General features: G+C 29.4%; 1 protein-coding gene across 1 annotated transcript in view; it reads left to right on the top strand.

Moving 5' to 3' along the window:
* Positions 1 to 15,393, top strand: part of LOC107448408 (papilin) — a 36,372-nt gene that overhangs the window by 15,980 nt on the left and 4,999 nt on the right. Inside the window, exons 7-10 of the mRNA XM_087166924.1 lie at positions 4,400 to 4,567; positions 6,661 to 6,791; positions 11,434 to 11,536; positions 14,013 to 14,195. Coding sequence (XP_087023050.1) covers positions 4,400 to 4,567; positions 6,661 to 6,791; positions 11,434 to 11,536; positions 14,013 to 14,195 — 585 coding nt within the window. The remainder of the gene's footprint in view (positions 1 to 4,399; positions 4,568 to 6,660; positions 6,792 to 11,433; positions 11,537 to 14,012; positions 14,196 to 15,393) is intronic.

Raw genomic sequence — 15,393 nt, 5'->3', positions numbered from 1 at the left:
TTTTAAATACAAGCGGGAGCTAAGTTGCCTGTTTGCTGTCGCTCACTTATCTCTTTGATTGCGGAATTAGGCTTTCTTATTATTTTCTTTATCATGAAACAGTTTTTTCTACGAAAGTTGAATTCAATTCAAGGAATGAAAAAATATGTAGTCTTTGAAAAAAATGTACCAAGCACGTGGAAATTGAAAAAACGCATTTAGTGCATGTTTAAAAAATAATTAAAATAAATAAAGAAAGAAAATTATCCTTAAATATCCATACATTTTAAATATAATTGTATTAAATAAAATTTTATTTGATTTAAAAATATAATTGAATAATTAAAAGAAAAACAAAAACGACAGGAAAAAGGATTTTCTTAAAAAGCTATTAAAATTTACGAACATCAAACGTTTTTTCTTCGACAATCCATTGTTCTTAGTTTAATGATTAAATAAGAAAGAACAATGACGAAAAATAATTTCTCAGAAATTCCTTTGAATAAATATAAGAAACATTGAGTGAAAACTGTTTATTTTCTAAATGTTAAGTCAGATGAGTGAAAATGAGGTTATTAATCTTTCTCTGCACTGTTATTGGGATTTTTGCTAATCAGGAAGAAAAAGGTAAATAATCTGTACATTAGGGTTGTAATGTTCATTGCGCTTAAAAAAAGTAATATTTAAGGTAAGTTCGAAATTTTGATATTTTCTTTTTAACTTTTTGTTTTAAACATTCAAATGGTACTCTTAAAAGATAATCTTTTTTAAACTTTTGTCATTTTTAAAATTGAAATAATTTATTTTGGCTTCAGAAAACACCAAAATATATTCATAAACTATCAAATTCATGAACTATCTTAATTTATAAGATACATATAAAAATAGAAACAGTAACTATAATAAATTCCAATTTAGTGTTCTAATTGTAATTAATATTGTTGAAAGCAAAATATATATTTTTTGTGTAATAAAGAGAAATGTGTTATAAAGAATGTGACAAAAATGTTCTTTCTTTATTTTTTTTCTCCAAAATAAGAGTCATAATCTATAAGGAAAGATTTCTTATATCTGTTTTAAAATGTAGATTAAAAGATAGTAATTATTGTGATGTTTAAATATTATGATATATACTGTACGTGAAACCATTGTAAATCATTAGTGATCAGATAAATTTTCAAAATTTAAAATCCACGCTGTGTCATGTCAAGAAATAAAAAAAATAACGAAATCTCAAATTTAGGATACGTATATTAACAATAGCACCTTGATTTTACAAAAATAACTTTCACATAATCTCTATACTTTTTTTCATAAAAAATTGTTTTTGACAAAAATAACACATTAAACACATTTAAGTAGTCTCTTGTTTTTAGATAAAAATAATACACTTCAGCGACGAACTTAAAAATTCGACAAATGCAATTATTTTTAAACTTTTTCTATGTTCTCACTGCAGCTAATAGAAGGTTTCTGTTTTGAATAAAGCAAAACAACGTGGAAAAAACATAAATAAAGGTAATGAAATAAACATGCTTTAGTTTCGATTTCATAAATAAAAATTTTCGTCAGGGTCTAAACACAAAATGAAAGTAGAAAAATAAAGAGACAAACTCGTTGCAACAAAAGAAGGTGGTTAAACCAGTAGGGTAAGAGGAGCAAGCTTGAACAAGATAATAAAAAAATTAAGAGAGAAAACAGATGTGACGGGATAGGTGTGTGCAAGATGTGCACCATAGTGCAAGTTGTAAAAATTTAATTAAAATAGATTTCCAAACATTAGAAAAGAATTGATTCAGTGAGAACTACTGCTTATAAGTATGTGTGGCATTACATAGAATAAGAAGTCTAATACGCAGAAGCTTTATTAAATATAAGATTTGTTTTTATTTCTTTAAAAACGTAAGGTGAATCACTTTTGTCTTAAATTTTTACATTGAGAAAAAAAGTATGGTCAAAGCTTCCAGAATTTGGCAATATTGGCCATGTTTCTGTTCTGTGACACCAAAAAGCTCGGTAATTTTTATTGCAGCACTTTGGTAATTATGCTGGCAAAATTATGGTTTTATAATGTGTTATAAAATTTAGTAGATGTGGTAAAATTCACTAATTTTATCATTATAACTTAGAATAGCACAAGAACCCCTTTTCCGGTTAAATTTACCTTTCAGTTTTGCATTTTTCAATAATGTGTGGTAATAAGAACTCCAATTCAGAAAACCTTAATTTCTGGTAAACTGTTACTATATGAACAGAAAAATAATAAAATGTATGGTTTAAATATCGTATATTTTGACTTTAACCAGAATTATGGTGATATTTCCCACAAATGTCATTAACATACTGTACGGTAATTTTACCAGCATTATTTCCTTGGTATATTACCACTGAAAATTCAACTCATTACTTTTTTAAAGGGAGGGGAACAACAATTTTTGTCTAAGTCTGGCAAAAATAAAATTTTTCTCTTCTTTTTTGTTCGCAAGAAAAACGTATTCCGAGAAAAAAAGTATGGTCAGAACTACCAGAATATTCTAAGATATACCGTGCTTCTAGATCTATGGGAACACTAATAAACTCAGGAAATTTTTCCGAAGGGCTTTGGTAATTATGTTTTTTAAATTAGCAATAAAATATAGTTTTATAATGTACGATAAATTTGGTGAAAGTGGCAAAATATGGTAATTTTATAAGACACATTACAGCATGGTAAAGAATAATTTATTCGATTAAATTTACTCTCAGTTTTGTATTTCCTACTATATGCGGGGTTAGAAGAACTATAATTTTTAAAACCAGAATTTCTGCCAAACCCTTACCTTATAAACGGAAAAACTACAAAATAAATGGTTTAAATACCGTATATTTTGGTTTTATTATCAGAATTATTTATTTTTCTTATATGAAATGTTATCATTATACAGTACAGTATATTTACCAGAATTTTGCTCTCTGAACAGTTTTAATAAATCTATTTTATTTATCATTTTATCATCTTTTGAAGAGAATCGTGCGAATGATGGCTCAGTCGCTTAAATGAAATTACACGAATTGCAAAAATTACATAATGCTTTGAGATAAAACTTTATCTTGAAATTTGTATAAACTTTAGACCTTCAAGTAGCTCATGATAAGAAAGAGATGTTTAAACGATTTTTCTATCAAGGTGAATAATTGCTCAAATAAAGCAAACATGGACTTGATATTCAACGGTAAAATATGTTGTCAGCTCACGAAAGAAAGTTACATTTTCTCCTAAGAAAATGTATTTGTATAAATACAAAATTTACTGATTTCTCAATACATTAATTAAAATTTAATTTGATGTAACGGTAAAATAGATTTGAAAAGTTTATAGTTGGTGATTTTGAAATATAATATTTAATTATGCCGGCATATAGTACAATATTTAATTATGCTGGCACATAGTACAGTAAGGGAAAAAATGGACCACCCCGAATAATTTTGGATCTAATTATCCGATCTTTACGTGCAACGACTCAATCTCAATGGTTCGAGGGTGTTGTCACAAATATAATAATTAGTTTAGTCACTATTTTAATTTATGAAATCAGACACAAAAACATACTTTCTCTGAATTTCTTACCTCCAAAATATAGGGGGCAGCCGCAATATGGCATATATGTTCCCCATAGCTTGATCAGGAGAGTGATCCAAAGTTTATACCCCTTAGCTAATTATGCATTTTGCGTATTTCGCAATATCTCGAGAACTTTTCGAACGAATTAAAAAATTCTTGAACACAATTGTAAAATTCGTTAATTCAAAGATAATTTCATTAAAGAAACTTTGGTTAGTTAAATGCAAAAAAAGCTTTTGAAATAATTTAAAATCATAAGAATGACAAGTTTCACTTAACAATGTACTCAATCACTTAAATATGGCGCCAATATATACAATACATAGTATAATAAAAACAAAAATCACTATTCTTTATTGTCTGCTACGAAACTTGAGAAAAAAGTTTTAAAAATTTTATTTCGTTAAAATAGTTATTGAATATGAGTGAGGTATCAAGCATTAAATTTTGAAATGTATACATAAAAGGAAGGGTATATCTACGTTAGATGGCCATAGAGGAGAGATGAGATTTCAATTCCTCCGATATTTTTCAATATATTGAAACGTATGTAGTCTCGTAGGAAGATTAGAAATAATATTAATGTAAACTATTTTCTGGTGGTGGAATATTATATATTGTACTATAAAAAATATTTTAAATGCTAAGTATGCATTAATCTTAAATCAAGTTATTATGCCGAAATGTTAAAACACGTAACTGTTATTAAAAAAACACGAGCTTTCTTTGTCTTAGGGAAAAACAGACTAATATAATTTTTAAAATATTCGAAAATAAAATGTATTTTAATAAAAAATTTTTTAAAAATTTGTTTTATAGTTGAAAAGAATTGTATCGCAGAACCCGCAGAAGGACAATGCACTGGAAATGACGCATCCTATTTCTTTTTTCCTGATGAAAATAAGTGTTTCAAAGGATGTGGACAAAATGGTAACAGTTATGCTACCCACGAAGAATGTATACAGGCTTGTAAAGAGAAAAGAACAGGCAAGTTGTGGAGATAATAACAATTTTAAACCATTAAAAGAGAGCAAAGCTCTGTGAATAATTTTTAATATCATAATTAACCGTTGTGAAGCTTTTGAGTGCACTGTAAAAAATTTCAGGATCAAATTACGGTAAAAAGTTCCTGCACTAAAGCTGACGGAACATTTTAACGCAAAATTTATTGTTACTGGTACGTGTACGGAATAACTTACGCGTATTTTTTAACAATTATAATAATAGTAAAATCACCGAATTACTCTAATTAAATAAGTATTGACGCAAAAATTATGGCGCAATTTTTATGGTAAGAATGGATATTACGAGCCTAAAGGGTTCGTTCCTTACGCAGTAATTTGAACCGGAATTTTTTACAGTTTAGAGCAGATTTTGGTGAAGATAAAAATCAGATACCAGCAATCATTAACTTGTATTTTCGATTCGAATTTTGACTTGGATATTCGAGAGTAAGCCCAGAAAACAGTAATCTGAGTTTAAACCAGGCTAATGTCCGAGACTAAATTTGACGAGCGTCCGAGATTAAGTCTTAAATAAAGTTTATATTAGGGATGTTGGGCTCATTTTGAAAATCAGAGTATGGCTTTAAATAATAAATAATAGAAACTCTGTTAAAAAAAAGTGGCCCACATGCATATATGTTTGATAACTTGGTGGATTGGGCAATTAGCAAGCTGGATCCACAGGATTAAAATTTGTGACCCTTGCTATATTTCCAGATATTTTGCTGAAGGAAAAAAAAACACGGAATTTAACTCTATGTGTTTGCTGATTATACGAACACATTAAAAGTTTTTCTCTATCAGCTATACAAGTGAAAATATTCAGTTCTTAAAAATGTATATATTGAGCATGACTACCTATTTTAAGTTTTACGCCTAATTATATAAAAAAAACGTAAAAAGAATTATTCGTTTACCAAGCATTAACTAATCCTCAATTAGATATTTTATTTAGTTGACAACACTTGTGCAGAAGGTTTATTAAAAATAAACTCGATTTTCCATACCTATCGACTTTTTCTTCTTCTAAAGCACTACAATTCATTGCTGGTCATGGTCATTTCAAGTAGTTGCCCTCTGATCACACAGCGAGGTCACCCACAGCAAGGTTCCTGTAGTTTATTTTATTGATTATCTTCAAGTCTCTTTCAGAGTTGAGTCAACTGGTTGGTTATCTTTCTTCTTGTTTACCTTCCACAGAATTTGCAAATGCGAGCTTTTCTACATGGTTTGAAAATTTCGAAGTTAATCATTAAACTACGTTATTCACAAGGACTGCCGTAAATATATTTCTTTAAATTTTCCGCTTATTGTTTACTTTCAGGTAATTTGCTAACAGCCTAACACTCATAGTCGTGTAGCAAATTAGGTCATGTTAGAGTTTTATAGTTATCAATTTTTGTTATTAGGTCAAGGGTCGGCAACCTATGACTCGTGGCTCACTCAGTGAGCTACTTTATTTTATTTTATAACTGTCGTTGGACAGCTGATCCAGTTTTGGGTTTACGACTACTAATGTTCAACTCCGTACTCTTGTAATTTTGAACCAATCCAGAAGACAATGAAACTCCTGTATCAGTACCCCCACAGGTATTGATTTGTTATGGGAACATTATGGACTTTAAGACTCGACAGATTTAGCGAGTATCAGTTTACTAACTGGCTGGGGTCGAACCCACGAACTCTTGGACATGGGCGCAGTGCCCTACCAACCAGGCTATCCCGGGTTCTTCAGTGAGCTGCTAGGAAAATATTAGATTATCTCATGATTCTATTTTTTTGTATTCTAAGATGATGCGTAATCTAAAGTGAAAATGATATACCACACCAGCAAACATTTCTTTGAAAAATAATTGAAAAATGACAACCACAGATTTTAATCATTAAATCAAGATTTTAACTGATTTTTGAGGTTGTAGTACTAGTTATTTGTCAAGGAGAGTCTATTATTTGTTTCTGTAGTCAAATTGACAATTTCGCATTCAATGCTAAATAATTTTTCAGAAACAGAACTTCCTAAATGTGATTATTTGAAGAATTAGATTTTAAATAGATAATAATTTTTTTCCCTTCTAGATTGTCCGGAAAATTCATTCTTTTACGAATGTGGATCTCCTTGTGAAAAGACCTGCGAAAATTATGATGCAGATAATGTAACTTGCCCTCCAGCGAAATGTATCGTGAAATGCATCTGTATGACTGGATATGTAAAAACTAAAGAAGGAAAATGTGTATTGACCCGTGACTGTCCAGACAATTAAAAGGATAACTTGAAAAATGAAGTTTAAGCAAACGTTATTAAACTTTATTTAAAATTTTGCTGCTTATAAATTCAAATGATTTTTATATCAAAAATATACTTTAATTTCTTTTACTACGCTAACTTTTTGTGGGTATGAAACATCAATAGTTTGGATAATAAAACTGATAAAAATGATGAAATATAAATGATAATATATACCTTGTTAATTCTTTATTCATATGCCTGAATTCTGAGAAACGAATGTCAAAACTTATGGTTACAAAACTTACAATATACTTTCGTATTATTTGTGAGACAATGGGATTCAAAGTTCAATGAATTTAGAGCTGTATAATATCTTTCAATGTTCTAACCTTCTGCTTGTTAGTTTCGGTTTTTTCCGAACTTACGACTACAAACTTTCCTGAGTAAAAAAACAACAAAATTTTCCCCTTTAGTTCACTTGGAGGGTTAAAAATACGAAATATTCGTATGCGCAAATTAATGAACAGATTAGGGAACATAAATTCCTTGTAAAACCCTCCGGAGCAAATTATGTTAAAAAGTGCCAACTAACTTCACAATTTCTACTGTATATTTTACAGTAATAATAATTTAAATACCATGATTCAATGATTTTTACAATAAATATTACTGTAAAAATTACAGTCCAACAGTTTTTTTTATTTCATAAATTTTTACAGTAAAAATGGATTATACAGTAAAAATGGATTTTACGGTAAAAAGTACATTTGCGTTTATATTTTACTGTAATTTAGAAATACCGGAATTTTTTACATTGTTTGTTACGGTGATTACAGTGATTGTTAAACATTTTTAATAAACTGGATTCGCGCAGCAATTTAAACTTAACCTTCCGTTAGTCGCGCGCACCTCACAGGTGCATCCCTACTGCACTTTCACCTCCTTTGCCGTCAATAGATTTTTCCGGGGGTCGAGCCTAATGTTATGTTCCTAACTTTGGATTACTCAAATGTCCGTGTAAAACCGACCTTAGAACATGTCGATGGAGAGTTGGAACCGCTCAAATCACCCCTCTGGTGCAGCGCGACCATTGACGCAAGTATTATGGATATAATATTTTTATGAATTAAAAATATATATTTTATCTCATTTTCAGTCCTACTCAACGTAGCAGGTATAAATGGTCAAGTTATATACACAGAAAATGGTTACGGAGTAAAAAACCGCAGAACCTTCTTGCGTTAATTGGTTGAACATCTTGTGATGGAGGAAGAGATCCGACGCGGGAACAAGAAAAATTTATCTTCGGTACTTCGCTAAATAAGTTTTTTGATATTTATCTCTCTAAAGAGTCTTAAATTGGTAACAATTAACTATATAAACTAGACTAAATTTCATTTGGCTTTCAAAAAATCAGAAACACCTCACAGGTGCAACGCGATTAACCATGTCGGAAACAAGTGCGCGACTAACGGAAGGTTAAACAATATTAAATATAATCATATTGTTCAAATTGTATGCTTGACTTTTCATTTGTTTTCATTTGTTTCACACGAGAGCTTTGAAAAATAAAAAGGAAACTTTTGTTGAAAATCTTATTTTAGTTTTATTTATTTTTGCAATGCTTCTTTTTCCAAATTTATCAACTCATCGAACCTCATTTGATAAAGGCAAAATGAATGACAGTTTTTAAATTTTTCAGAAGTAAAAGAATGTTTTAGCTCATTTGGCAAAAAAAAGAAGCCAAATGACAACCTAAGAAGACGTTGCTTTAGACTGCATATTCGAGTTATCAATGTCAGTAAAATATCGAAAGGTTACTAATGATTAGTTTAGGATGAAATATTTGTATTTCGATACAACACCTAGGCAAATTTAATTATCATGCGTTTGGTAAACAGCCATCGTAATTTTGCAATTTATTAGGCCAATTGGAAAAATCTACAGTAATTTCTAATCAGCCCGACATATTTTAGCCTTATTGCGGGGGGTCCAAGTATCTTTGGACTAATTTGAAAATATATCTGTCATTTTTCAATGAAAATGATTTAGTTTAGACAGTTAGCAATAAGCCCATAGTTGTTAAGGTTTATTGTAAATAGCCTTATAAAAGGTTTATAGCAATAGATCTAAATAAATTCGGCTTGATTGAGAACTTCCTCACAGATTTCTGAATTTGTCTAAAGAAGAGACAGGTTAGGAAATAAAGAAAATTTTCAAAGTAGTCAGACCAGTATTGACAATATTTATAAAGAGCCAAATTTTTCAATTAGCCTTTCATACACACTTTCAGAAATGTCGGTTAAATGTTTAACAAAATGTTTGTTCTTTGAACCATAATAATACAAAAAAAAACTAATAACAGAATAATGGTACACGTTTGCTGTGAACTTAATAAGGTGTTAAATTGACCAAGTTAAACCATAGTATCCAGTCTGTAAAAAATTATAAATACGCTAATATTTTTTAGAAAAAATTAAAAAAAGGAATGCGTAGAATAAATAGTTTTCCTCTACATTTTGAATGTTCATTTAAGTAAAATTTTTTCGTAAATATGGGCAATCCAAACAATAGTTCATAATTAAACATAAATGAAAATAATATATCTAATTATCTAATATTAGATAATTAGACATATTATTTTCTAATTATCTAATATCTAATATATATTTTCTAATTATCTATATTATTTTGGAATCTAATTATCTAATTATCCATAATATTATCTAATTATATATAATACTTGTAGAGAAATTATAAGTACACTTTTACATTTAATGTTAAAAACATTCTAATTACAGTCAATATTTACTGGAACCTCCATTAGCTTTAATAAGTGAAAATATTCTATTTGGCATACTGTTAATTAAAGTTTGAATGTATCCTGTATCGATTTTGCCTTAACAGTCTTAGATTGATACTTGGAATTCAAGAACTGAAGAATATTGTTTTTTATTGGTACATGTAATATATTTGCTATTAGACGCCAGGTGTTTTTAATTAGATTAAGGTCTGCGCTTCGTTATGACCAGTCTATGGCATCAACTTTTTCCGCCTCAAGTAATTTCTTTGTTAATGTTGCAGAGAGGCATGAATCTCTCAAAAATATCCAATTATGTTCTCCTAATAAAGACATTAATGGTGTTAAATGATCATATGACATAGATTGATAAGTTATTGCTGTCATATGTTGATTAATTATGGCTGAGTCAGACTTTCCACTAAAATCAATACATACCCATATCATCTCTCCACCTGCTTGTCCACTAAATAACTCCTTTGGCATGATGCGCAAGTCTTCACAATGGCTTTTATTGCCAGAATCATACAAATTAAAAATTTTTTCGTCAGAGAAAACAACGATTTTTCCTTTGCAAGCCCAAGACATCACTATTTTTCTAAAAAATAGTTCAGTTGATAGCTGTTTTTGAGTTAACAATGGTTTCGCCTTTAGCTTCACATATTTAGCGCTTTCATTTTGCCTCAGAGCTTTGGCAACTGTTGTATGATATACATTAATATATATTGTTCGAGAAATTTGCCTTATGGACTTGTTTCTTACAGCAGCTAAGTAAAATACACTTCTTTTCTGTTGACCTCCTAGTACTGACTATCGGACAGTGTTTTTTTTAAAAAATCTTTTATGAAATTAAACTGTTTTCTTAATACATTTTTCACAGCACCGACAGATATACCCATTAATTAAGAAATAGTTCGACAGGATTTCTTTTGACTAAGAAAAAGCAAAATTTGTCTCACCGCTTTTTTACTAAGCTCGGTATTCTAAGCTTCTATTTCATTTTAATTCTGAGCTCCGTTTTTGCTGACGGAATAGCCGAATGTTTAATTCTAGCTTTCAAACTTTTTTTACGGAAGTTAGGGACGTAGAAGAAATTTGCATATAACTATAACAGAGTGCTCTTCTCAATGTTTTTATCTTTCCTTTACAATAGCTTTGTAACGAAATGAGCATAATTACTGTTTTTTTTTCTGCATGTAAAAAAATTTTTTTTTTTTGGGGGGGGGGGGGATAATGTTTAGTAAAAGTTGTTTCTAAAATGCTTCTAAAAAATAAAGTTATTTTTTGTAGACTCTGACTGAAATTTCTGCAATTCATGCATGTATTTATAATTTATATACTGCAGTAAGTTTAAGAAAAACCATAATATAGGGCAGTTTAACAGCCCTATATTATGGTACGTATTTAACGGTGTATAATACGTACGAGCGTATAGTAACGAGAGTATAGAATGTACTTAAAAGTCCAAGATTCATAACTTGTAAGGTAGTGCAGTTTAACAGCTGAGCAAAATTTTTAACAGCTGAGAATTCGCCAATACTTTCACATTATGGAAAAAAACTTTATTTGATTAAATAAAATATAATTTAAAATGAATAAGTATTTACTTTTCACATCAAGATATTATTAAAACATTTCCCCATTTCTTTCTTTTTTTTTAAATCTTAAAACACGTTAAAATCAAAAATTGCTTTATCACAGAAATGTTATGCATTATACACATGGATTTTCCCAAAAATCCTTGATTTGTTGCGTTACAATAACTGATAACGACGATCGGTGGGAAATTTCACAGCTCTCATTTTTGAAAATGATATAAAAGAATTATCGTCCGTTAATTCTTTTTCTTAGTGAGGAGATTCATACAAGAAATATGCAGCTAGTTTTGATTTTGTGCGTTGTTGCTGGAGCTTTTGCAGCTCGAGGTAAGAATTACAACATTTAAGTTATTTTTACCTTTACATTTATTATCTTAGGTTGTAGAAGATTCTCGCTGTAACTCTTCTCGTTTCGTTTTATTGTTAATTCGGATATATTGAATTTTTTATACTTCACAAAAAAGATAAATGAGCACATGCGATCATATAATTTTTCAGAACTTAAAAACGCTTGCATTTTTTTAAATTAAAAATATAATGATAATGAATGATTACATATTTAATTCGCGATTTTTCTTTAAATCTTTTTTGTAACTTGAGGTTCCAGAATTTTTCGTACATAACTACAGATTAACAATAGGTTGCAATTTTTTACGGTAGCAATAGATATATCGCTCATGGGCTGCAATAGTGACACAACTAAAAAAATTTTGCACACAATTTGAAATTCGTTTGCAAAATAATAATTCCATACAAAAAATAATTTTTAGTAAATATTTATTATTTTGTATTATATTATTTAATGATAGTCGATAAACTTTTGGATTGTATGTCATGCAATTTTTTACATCATTTTAAGGAATGTAATTTTATATGGCAAAATACAAATTTTTAGCGAAATTGGTTGTATAGGTCCTGAGAAATCAAATTTAAAAGAAGTCGTATACTTAAAATTCAATGGGTTACCAACTAAATCAATAAAAACTGGGTTATCCACAACAACGTACAATTATTTCTTGTTTTTTCTATTCTTTATTTTACATCCAGCCCTGATTCATACATGAACACTTGATCCATATTGGATTTAGGGTTACACCGATCTTCAATTCATATTCTTGTAAATTTGAACCCAGCCAAAAAAACAAGTTAGATTGTGGATCGAGAATTGAGACAAATTTGCCATAGTGGATTTTTTGACCCAAATTTGTGCAAAATGTAGAATTGAATAAAAATCTAGCTAATTTTATTACAATTGGTGATGATTTGTAACCACAAATTGGTCAGGGAGAATCGGGTGCAGCATGCGAGTTGACTGACCCTCGCCAGAATTTGAGCCAGGGAAAATACAATCACCTGATCCATACTGACTTTTGGTTACTTAGAGAATTGTCCTATAATATCCAAAGATCTTTGAATTTGAAAATTTAAAGTGAACTTCATTATATGGAGCATTTTTATAGAGAACTAATTCTTTTTTATAACTTTGTCACTTATTATTAGTTACAAGTATTTTTAATTTGTGTTGCTTCTACGATTGATAATTTTAGATTATAAGAATTATTATCTAGAGTTAATAAGCACAACGTCCTAAATTTAAGAATGCAACAATATGCCCATATTTTATTGCGTACCGACATACTTTTTTTTTTTAATCAGCTTTTATACTTTGGGAAAGGAGAAACTTTCAATGCTGATTCTACAACTTTCATAAATTTCATCGATAGTGATAAAATTTATATATATATATCCATCTACTGCGATAAAACAATAAAGTAATTATACTATTTTCAACTTTAAAATTTTTTAAATGGATTAATATACTTTGATTTGCATACAATTAAAAAAAATTAAATTCAAGCGTCTTTTTTGATTTAAATCTTGTGAATCAGGTTGAGAACCTTTAGATTATGACATGAAATCAAATGATCATCAACTGTGGTGATACTTAAAGATGTTTCCAATTATTTTTTTTCAACTCCTTCCCGTTTTCTCTTACAATAGAATAGGTTTGTGTTCTTATTGTTCTATCTTCCCCCAATCTTTAAATTTCTACAAAGTCTTAGTTTCTTTAAACTAAATATTAATATACAGGTAATTTGTTTCAGTCTGTGTTCAATACTTTGTTAGGTTAGTGTGACTGGTGTGTAGGTGAGTGTAATACTCAGTTAGGTTAGGCCATTGCAGCTAATAGCCATTTGGTTACACCTTTCAGAAATATAATTCTTCTTTTTGACGATTCAGAAATTCTTGAGCTCTATTTCGTTAAATTAGGGAATCATTTAGTCACGAAATTACGAGACGAAATGCAAAATGTCATATACATGAAGAAAATGTATCCTCAACTCGTAACCTCATTGTAATGCATTATCAGAAACTATGAGCGAAAATGAAGACTAAATGATTGGAACTAGAATAACGAAACGAGCCGACCGGCTGTATGGTGGTCAAGGAGTTCTAGTCCCGTTTCGGGAATGGATGTATTTCCTCTGACCCTACTTTGTTGATCTATTCATATGGTGCCCAAGAAAAAGTGATCCACAATGCCACGTGTTAGACACAATGAGACGCAATGTTATTTATTTTTCGAAATAAGTAAAATGACGAAATATTTCTTAACTTTTGACGAAATTCGTTTTCGAAGAATTCGTTATTTTGACCACATTTTTTTTACCACATTCATTTTGACCACATATACCGTCATTTTGAGGGTATACCACAAGGGAAACGAAAAAAATTTCATGATGTTAGAGTATCCATTTTTTTACCGTAAAATTGCATGCTCAATGCCTTTTTTTTTCTCCAGATTGTCCAGCTAACTCTCATTATAATAGCTGTGGAACAGCATGCCCCATCACATGCGAGAATCATTTGAATCCTCCCAAAGCTTGTGTTTTGATGTGCAATCCAGGATGTCACTGTGATGAAGGATACGTCAAAACCAAGGATGGACAATGTGTAAGACCAAGTGAATGCAGCAGTCGCAATGGTATGTGCTCAGTTCCTCTTTTATTGAAGTCATTTACTCACGAGTCACGTGGACAATTTTTTGTTTATCGCATGGTTGCTGTGTTAACTTATTGAAAAATTCGATTCTTTACAAATATTACTTCCATTTTACAATGCAACCAATCTAGTGAGAGTCTATTTCTTCAGTACTATTTTTTAACCTTTCTTATACGATTTAGGCTTATTACAATTTGCATTTAGGTTAATTAGGAAATGAGATGAAAATTACTCCATTAGAATGAATTTTGATTAGGATTTATGCAATATTCCTTTAATAAAGCTATTTGTAACAAGCTTTAATAATTCTGGTTTTATTGCAAACTGCCTCAATGAAGTCTGACTAATTAAGCAATAAAAAGTATATTTACAAATTAGACTGAAAATATGTGGACTAGCTTAAACAAACCTAAAAGTTGAGAGGCTAATTAGAAAGTACTGAATAAGTTTACCAATTAGCCCGGCTTATTTTAAAACGACAGCGGCTGTTTTTAAAGAGCCGAAATGTTTAGGTACACTATGGCATCCTTATTCTCTTTTTTGACAAGATTTATTAATTAGAAACAATGCTTCATAGTTAAATGTTATATATTTTATAACTGCACCTAACTACAAAAAATGGACAAGATAAAGTCTTCATAATTTTTTAATTTAACTGAAATATTCTAAATAAATTCACATTAATTAAAAAAAATAATGCGAAAATTAAAAGGAAGGAAAAGAAGGAAGAGAAACTGTGAATTTAAGATACGATTTGTGACTTTTTATTAAAGCATTTCCCCGATAAATTTTTTAAAACAAATAGCTTTCAACAAAGCTGTCTGTTTAATTCTTCATTAGAAAACGTGGGAAAAAGTCCAATCTATTTTGGTCGATTGATGTTAGCTAATTTAAAATATGTTTCTTCGGAATATTTTCTTTCAAAATTAAGCATTATGCGCAATCAAGCCTTTGATGGTAATGCACTGTAAAAAATTCTGGATCATACTATGGTAAAAAGTATGGGGTGATATTACTTTTTAACGTGAAATCTATTTTTACCGTAAGATATTACGGAATAAAATATCTGGTATACCGTAATTTTTACAGTAATAATTACAATAAAAACACTTAATCATTATAATTAAATAAATATTACTAAATAAATTGCTGTATAATATTTTACGGAAAAAATAGATTTT

The sequence above is a fragment of the Parasteatoda tepidariorum genome, chromosome 6, assembly GCF_982258835.1.
Source record: "Parasteatoda tepidariorum strain Cologne lab strain chromosome 6, Ptep-v5.0, whole genome shotgun sequence".
NCBI classification, from domain to species: Eukaryota; Metazoa; Arthropoda; class Arachnida; order Araneae; family Theridiidae; genus Parasteatoda; species Parasteatoda tepidariorum.
The sequence above is the reverse complement of the archived record's forward strand: the minus strand, read 5'-3'. Positions and strand labels throughout refer to the sequence as shown.